The following is an 8866-nucleotide window of genomic DNA, read 5'->3' as shown; positions in this document are numbered from 1 at the left end:
ATATTATTAAACACACATAATTTAATTACATATAATTATTTTTGAATATATATAAATTCAAAATGCAAATGCTCTTTCAAAAGCTTCATATGAGAGCATTGAGCAAATAGCATTTGGAGAGCATTAGCATCTTGTAAATGCTTTTCTAAATGCTTTTGTGATCAATGTTGATTGGATAATAAGGAGCATAATGCTAATGCTAATGCTCTGTCAATCAAGCCCATAGATGTGTTATTAATATTACTTGATTGCCCTTAATGAAATATGCAATGTTATCAAAGAAAGGGGTAGTTTTAGTAAAAAAGCCAATAGGATCCTGCTTTAATAGTATAGATATGATGATAAAATCACACTGATTGCATAAATAATACTATGAATTTGAGACAGTGTCAGGATAAATACATTTACATAGCAAATTTATATCACTATACTACTTTCCCACAGAGAAAACAACAAATAAAGCTGTTAAAAATACAGCTTTGCATAAAGTATACAACGGGATACCATATTTTCCCTTCTTAAACAGACCGGTTAAGAATGGAAGGAATAACATAACCACCAAAACACACATACAAGCCTCGGCCAAACCCGAACCACCTGTTCCATGCTTGCAACTCCATTGCTGTAGACCTACCCCATAACCGGCTATTGCCGCTAGATTTACTAACACAATAAATGTGCCTGGCAAGAAATAAAGTGAGCCATCGATTTCTAATTTACCCGAAGATGGGTTTAAGTCATCATCTATACGTTGAGGTGGTTCGTCTCCTGACCCTGACCTAGACTCAGGCGTAGTCTTTTGGGTCACTATGAGCACGACTTTCGAAATTCCAAGAAGCTTTAGCGTGATATCAAGGATGCTAAATAACCAACAAGAAGTGGCTTTTATTCTCCAAATTGATTGGGAGACATACCATGATTGTACGGAAAAACCAACCCTCATAAATTCCCATAGAGTGTAGAGACAATGCATCCCCACGAGTGTGACGATGACACCTAAACAAAGTCCCTAAAGCAAGTAAGCAACACAAAACATTAGCTTTTTAAGTTATACATGAGTAGAGATAATAAACGAGAGTCACCTTGGGAAACAAGGCAGAGTTGTGTAGTAGGCAATAGGCAGGCAAGAGACAATAAAAGAGCTCAGGGATTGACCTTAGACCCCACATAGAAATGGAAATGTAAGCCAATCGTTGTCTGAATCTTATTTTTTGGTGAAATAATCCCATCAACGGACTTTGTCTGTTGAAAAAGACTTCGAGCATGCCCGTCCCCCATCGCCGCCACTGGACCATGGCCACCGGTCCCATTGGCGGCATACAGCCTAGAAATGCTGGTGGATCTGGTGAAACGTAGGAGCTTGTCCATCCTCTCGAATGGATTCCAATACTTGTGTTTACATCGTCAGCCATCGAATCGTATAACCAACCGATCTAAACGATTTACATAGAATAAAACAAAAGCATACTGTAAAATATTTTATTTTGATTTTATTATATGGTTATTAAATTAAGGGAATTACGGTTTTGCCCCAGCTGGTTTGGTATTCATAGTGACAATTCCCCACTTCTTTGGCTATTTTTATGGAGTTTGTAATGGTTTGTTGGGGATTTGGTTTTCTTTGTAACGCCTCGGCCACCGATTTCACTATCTCTTTAGTACTCCCAAATTCTTTCGCTAGACTCCCCTCAGCTAACATCCTCCCTTAATCACACATATCAAGAGAGGCATAAAGAGTTTGGTTTATAATTGAATATCAAAATAGCTGGATGTATATAGGTAGACTTATGAAAAGTTCTTACTTGTAGCAACTGAAGAAATACTTCCACCGTCATCTAAATCATCGATAGAAAGACCGTACATAACTTTTCTAGTGTGAAAACATCCAGAGCCTGTAAATATTGGTCCTTGGATTCCCGCGATTCCTCGTCCCAAATACTAAAATATCAATAAACAAAATAACAAATTATTTATTGGAAAAATAATATTGAATTGATGAAAAGTATAAAATAAAAGGTAAGAAAGAAATCGTACAGATTGTAAGATGACGAATTCATCAGCGTTAGAATCATAGAAATCTTGAGGGAATTGAACAAAAGCACATTGGTTTGGATTCATTGTTCTTTGCAAAAATATACACATTGCTTGTCGCACCACATCTGCTTCATTTACATACATGTCACAGTCTACGTTCAACATGTATGGTGCATTTGTCATCAACCCTGATACTCTTACCTGGTCAAAGCATTAATTATACACTCATCACATTCATTAGTATGAAAACAACTACTCCATTAGTATAATTATACACTCATCACATTCATTAGCATGAATTATACACTCATCACATTCATTAATTATAACAAAACAAAGATCTACAATAATTGATAGTTGTTGAACATGGAGATCTGGCCTCAAGATAGGGTATCCAAAAGTCCACTATTTATCTTGCAGGACTAAGGACTAACTGATTACACATCTTGATTTCCATTCAGTACAGGCAAAAAACAAAGGGGTCTGGGTATTAAGTCAATATGACATCTTGGTTGAAACTAGCTTGGAGGATTATTTCAGCTTAACCATCTTTTAAGGGGTTTTCTGGTCTGTTAGGGAGATGGGTTCATGAATATATAAAAAAATTGATTAAAAGACATATAGATCAACAGATATATTTAATTTCTTCTGAATGATATTTTAACGAACTGCATAGTAATTTCATTAGCCGGACTAACAGAACTTATTCACTTACTTTAAAACTAAGAATGAATAACTTGATGTATGCTTATTACTTTAAAACTAGCCTGACTAACTTAGTACCCCTGTTATGTTAAAAGTACACCATTGCAGCCAAATTTGAGGTATGCCTTATGAGAGTATTTTTTCGCGCACCCATGCTTTATGATAGTCTATCTTACTCCAACCAATATTAATTGTAAGTCCTCACCGGACTAATTAACACAGCTTATGTACTCTGATAAAATTTTAAATAAAATAGAGATGTGTGAGAAAATTAACCAACCAAAAAGTTCATGGCTCCAGCTTTGTAATGATGAACGCAATTAGGTTTTTTCTCTCTTGAAATATAGACAAAATGAGGGACCTCTTTCTCGTCTCCCACACCTTCCTCGTTCTCCCATATCACCTTTAAATACCAAACCACAATTTCAAGTACAGGTAATGTTTGTCAACTATAAATTATATGAGAAGGAACCTCCTAGATTCATTGGTCCAACCCCGAAAGAAAACAGTTTACAAAATATACATCATCAAGTCTAGTCCAAGTTGACTTTAACCTTTTGCTATGTAAGTAAATATTATTAGATATAATTAGATCTTTTGTAAACTTAATAAATTGTAGAAATACCTTCACTATAGTTGAATGGTCACTTGGTTTTGTGTTTGAGAAAGCTTCAAAATCATCGCCAGCATCCAACCAACAAGAATTTCTGGTGGCGTCTTCCACTTTCTGAACTAACTCCTCGTACTTCCTCTTTATATTGTTACAACAACAAAGATATAATTTCAAGAAAGGTGAAACATGAGAAGTTAAAGTAGATATAAAAAACATAGCATGGCTCTTTAGTTACCTTTGTCATTTCCCATTCTCTACTGAATTCCGAATCCTCTGTTGCGTCCAGAGGGTTCAAAAAATATCTAAAAGGAGCTCTAACTCTAACGTTGTATTTCTTGCAGAAAGGAACCCAAATCTTGGCGAACTTAGAAGCTTCCTTGAGAGAGAAGTAAGTGAGAGGTGAGCATCCATCGTCTGAAACATAACATGCTAGTTTATTCGCCGGATAATTTACAGCTAGTAGAGAAAGCACGGTGTTCACAACAAGAATCGGCGGCTCTTTGACGGGATCCGCCGTGGTAACAAACATATCTACCGATGGAAAGTCATGAACTCTGAAATGATAATTACGATGCAAATTCATTTTTTTTTTTGGAATATTAACTTCACAACCGAAAGAGCGTAGTGTACCAGCTAGCTAGAACAATACATAAAATTAAAAAGAACCTTAGTTTTAATGTATACTAGATAATGACCCGCCTTTTTTTAGGGCGAGTATATTCTTTGTTTTACGTTTAAAAAATAATAATTTTTAGATTGGTGACACATTCGGGTTTCGGTTCAGTCCATTCGGGTTTCGGGTTTTCGGGGTCAGAGATCTCAGCCCCATTCGGATATTTCTAAATTTTGGTTCGGGTTCGGTTCGGATCTTTGCGGGTTCGGTTCGGGTTCGGATAACCCATTTAAAATGTTTTCAAAATTTCAAAATTCATTATATACTTTAAATTTTCAAAATCTATAAGAAATATAATATATTACATATAAATTTTCATAACATATATGTCAAAAATACCTTAATTTAACATATAAATTGGTTTTCTTTGAATATTTGAATAAAAAATCAATAGATATTTAACTATTTTGGTGTTTTCAGTTTACTTTAGCTATTTTAAACATTTACTTTTGACTATTTGCATATATTTTCTGAGTATTCTGGAAAACTTAAAGGTATCTTATATATTTTTAATATACATTATATATAAAAATAATGTATATATTTAAGTATATAAATTTATTTCAGATACATTCGGGTACCCAAAATATTTCGGTTCGGATCGGGTTCGGTTCGGTTCTTTAAATACCGAAATTTTGAACCCGTTCGGATATTTAATCAATTTCGGTTCGGGTTCGGTGCTACTTTTTCGGATCGGGTTCGGTTCGGTTTTTCGGGTTCGGATTTTTTGCCCAGCCCTAATTGGTGTTTTGGTCATATTTATGTTTTTTTAATAATATTTTCTTAAATAAATAATAAGAAGTTTTAATCTATTCTATTAAAATAGTTGGATTGTTTTAATAGAATAGATATATGCATTAAAATATGAAAGGTTATTCTATATGGTTCAACATATTACATCTTATTATATATGGTATTTAGATGATAATATACCGAGAATAATATATGTGTAGAACCTATCTAATTAATAAAATAGAGATTTTCTATACAACAATTAAAATTGTTTTATATTAAGTAAGCACAAATAAAAATATGAAATTGATTAGAAATATGGTCAAAATAAAAAATATATGTTGAGATATACGTGAATAGTGGAAATCAGTTTGATTAGTTGTTTAAACAATTATCTTAATATCAGTTAAAAACAATAATGAAATATATTTACTTTTAATAAAACATGATTTAAATATGGCTAATAATTCTAGTAAGATGGAATATGTCTAAAATTTAAATGAACACTTTTTAAGTAGATAAAAATTAGGATTCTATTTTAATAGATCAGATGATTGTAAATATAACTGTTTATATCAAAACGGTACCTTTCGTCAAGTCTATCAAGATGAGGTTTATATTCAGCAGGACTCCATTTAATGCACGTAATAAGTAGCCATATGAATAAGAAGCAAGATTCACAGAGTAAAGCCACGACCCAAGCGTTGTCGTTTTCGTTCATACGTTGAATCCGGTACAAGAGAAGAGAAAAGAGAAGGCCGAGAATCGTGAGATCCACAGCTCTTAGGAAATAGCTTTTGTGTGAGATCCTTTCGCAAAGAGGAGGAAGTGAAGAGCTTGAATCCGCCATGGGAGAAGCTTTGTTAAGTTTTTCTTTTGTATTTTTCCGAATGGTTAAAATGCGTCACGTCTATATATACTATTACTAAGAATGCTACTAATATAGTGAAAACTATATAAATAATATTTGATAAATTAATAAACACAATAAATTAATAAATTTCTCAGAGACGGATTCAGAATAATACATAAATCGATTAGATAAATATTTTTTTTAAGAAAATCATATGTAAATATATAATCCCAGTGAAATAATAAATTAATAATTTATGCATATGTAGTTTATAAGTACAAACAGAAAAAATATTACTTATTTTATATTCACAATATAATTTATCTCTATTTTTTTAATATTTCAATATCTTTTGATAATTTTTAGTGAAATTATATTCAAACAACAATTAAATTATATGAAATATATTTTATATACGCTAGATAATATAATAAATAATAGAAAATTGATTTCCTAAAGTTTAAAATATATTTATGGTAAAATCTGAGAAAAATGTTTTGTAAATTTAATAACTCGATAAATTAATAAAACATCAAAGTATAAACATTATTAATTTATAGATTTTTTACTGTATTTAGTATCTTGTCAAAGTATAATATTCATCAACATGATACAAATACAATTTGCGTGCACCACGGTAATTAAGCAATAAATGGCGTATATTAACATACTATGTGATATGATTTGTTTTTGCCTATGAATATTATTTCGTAAATATGAAATTAAGGAACATGAATCTATATTAGTATTACAATATTTAGCCAATGTATATGTCTTCATGTCCGAGGCGAAAGTGCCACTGATTCGAATATAAGCACGTGGGGTGTTTGACTTCTAAGAAAGCGTAGATGGTTGGAGATGTTAACGTTACGTAAAATGATAATGTATCATGTATGTTATTTTTTTTTTTGATAACCATGGGTCCCATGCTTTGCCCAGACTAATCCCACGAAACCGACGGCAACCCACGTATTCTTGCGATTTAACGCTAGCCCCGATAGCCACCGCATGTCGAACCCAGAGCGCCATGTATGTTTACATAGTTTTTTTTAAGGTAACATAATACATTAATACCATGTACGTTAATATAGTTTTTTCTTAACGTAACATTATGGTATCAGAAAAATCTTACGTCTATCTGTATTATTAAAACTGAAATATAAATTGAGTTTGATTTGAAACATAGATAGTAATTTTAAAAATAGGTTTGTTTAGAAACATAAATACCAATTTTAAAAGTAAATTTATTTAGAAACATAAATAATAATATAAAAAATAAATATAATGTTGTTTAGAAACATATATAGCAATATACTAAGAAAAAGAAAGTAATAAATTTAAGTTATTAAAAAAAATTGGTAATCCATTATATTATAAGAAATTATCAATTACATACTTCAAATCAAAATAATAATTTAAAATTGATTTATATCAAAAATTAACTCAAAATATACATATATTCAAATTTTTATTTTTATTAAAATATTTTCCAATAATCATTATTAAAAAAATATTTTCAATATATATCAGAAAAATACAATATAAATTCCAATTTCATATATCAAATTAAATTATGATTTTTATATTTTAAACTAAATTTAAAAAATATAATATATCTGAATATTTATATGATGGTACGTATAATATAGAGCTGGGCAAGAAACCTGAATACGAATAACTGAACCGAATTCGATCCAAAAAAGTAGTAACGAACAATAACCGAAATTGATAAAAAATCCGAACGGATTCAAAATTTTGGTATTTAGAGAACCGAAACCGAATCCGATATGAACCGAAATATTTCGGGTATTCGAATGTATCCAAAATAGATATGTACATCTAAATATATTAACTATTTTTAGATTTAATTTACATTAAAACATCCAAAATATATAAGATACTTTTAAGTTGTCCAAAATACTTGAAAATATATACAAATAGTCAAAAATATGTGTCTAAAATAGCTAAAATATACTCAAACACCAAAAATACTTAAAATATTTATTGATTCTCTATCCAAATATTCAAACCAAACCAATTTATAGGTTAATATAGGTATTTTGACATATGTTATTCAAATTTATATATAAAATATTATTTTTTATAGATTTTGAGAAATTTAAAATATATAATGATTTATAAAATTTTAAAAACAATTTAAATGGGTAATCTGATCCGAACTGAGCCCGCAAAGATCCGAACTGAACCCGAACCAAAATTTAGAAATACATAAATAGTGCTTAAATATTTGACCCCAAAACCCCGAATAAACCCGAACCAAATACCGAATGGATACTCGAACGCACACCTCTATAAAATACTATTAATTATAGGCCTTAATTATATGATTATTTGTATGATGGTACATATAAAATAAAATTAATTACATATGATGACACATATATGATATATAATAGTAGGGGTAGACGTTCTGATACCCGTTCGGTTCGATTCGGGTATGTTTGAGTTTCAGTTTTCCAGAGTCAAAGATTTCAGTCTTATTCGGATATTTCTAAATTTTTTTTCGATTTTGATTCGGATCTTTTCGAGTTTGGTTCGGGTTCGGATAACAAATTTAAATTATTTTCAAGATTTTAAAATTCATTTATACTTTTAATTTTTCAAAATCTATAAAAATTGATATATTAAATATAAATTTGAATAACATATGTCAGAAACCTATAACTAACATATAAGTTGGTTTGGTTTAAATAGTTGGATAGAAAACCAATAATTTTATAAGTATTTTTGGTGTTTTGAGTATACTTTAACTATTTTAAACAACTTAACTATTTTGAGTATACTTTAACTATTTCAAGTATTTAAACCAACTTAAAAGTACCATATATATTATGGATGTTTTTATATACATTAAATCTAAAAATAATTAATATATATAAGTATATAAATGTATTTCGATTACATTCGGGAATCCGAAATACTTCAATTCAGATTTGATTCGGTTTTGGTTCTCTAAATACCAAAATGTTGAATAATTTGAATATTTATTCAAATTAGATTTAAGTTTCTTACTACTTTTTGGATCGGTATTGATTCGATTTTTTAAATTTGGGTTTGTTTGCCAAACCCTAATATTAACATGAAAAACAAATAGCAATATATTTTACAAAAATATATTCGTACGAACACGCAGATCAAAGTCTAATAAATGATTATACAGTCAACAATTATACTGTTTTATGTAAATACACGTATTACTGAAGATCTCTTATAATATTTTCTCAATAATCTATAT

At 30.0% G+C, this 8866-nt stretch overlaps 1 protein-coding gene across 1 annotated transcript; it reads right to left on the bottom strand.

The window, feature by feature from the left end:
- Positions 1-395: 395 nt before the first annotated feature.
- Positions 396-5625, bottom strand: LOC108836825 (cellulose synthase-like protein B3). Its single transcript, XM_057001802.1, has 9 exons — positions 5345-5625; positions 3588-3906; positions 3365-3490; positions 3020-3142; positions 2035-2235; positions 1803-1938; positions 1523-1704; positions 1083-1433; positions 396-1009 (listed from the first exon to the last, which is right to left on the bottom strand). The coding sequence occupies exons 1-9, from the start codon at positions 5605-5607 to the stop codon at positions 431-433; spliced, it is 2280 nt and encodes a 759-aa protein (XP_056857782.1). The 5' UTR covers positions 5608-5625; the 3' UTR covers positions 396-430.
- Positions 5626-8866: the final 3241 nt, after the last annotated feature.

The sequence above is a fragment of the Raphanus sativus genome, unplaced genomic scaffold (assembly GCF_000801105.2).
Source record: "Raphanus sativus cultivar WK10039 unplaced genomic scaffold, ASM80110v3 Scaffold4016, whole genome shotgun sequence".
NCBI lineage: Eukaryota > Viridiplantae > Streptophyta > Magnoliopsida > Brassicales > Brassicaceae > Raphanus > Raphanus sativus.
The sequence above is the reverse complement of the archived record's forward strand: the minus strand, read 5'-3'. Positions and strand labels throughout refer to the sequence as shown.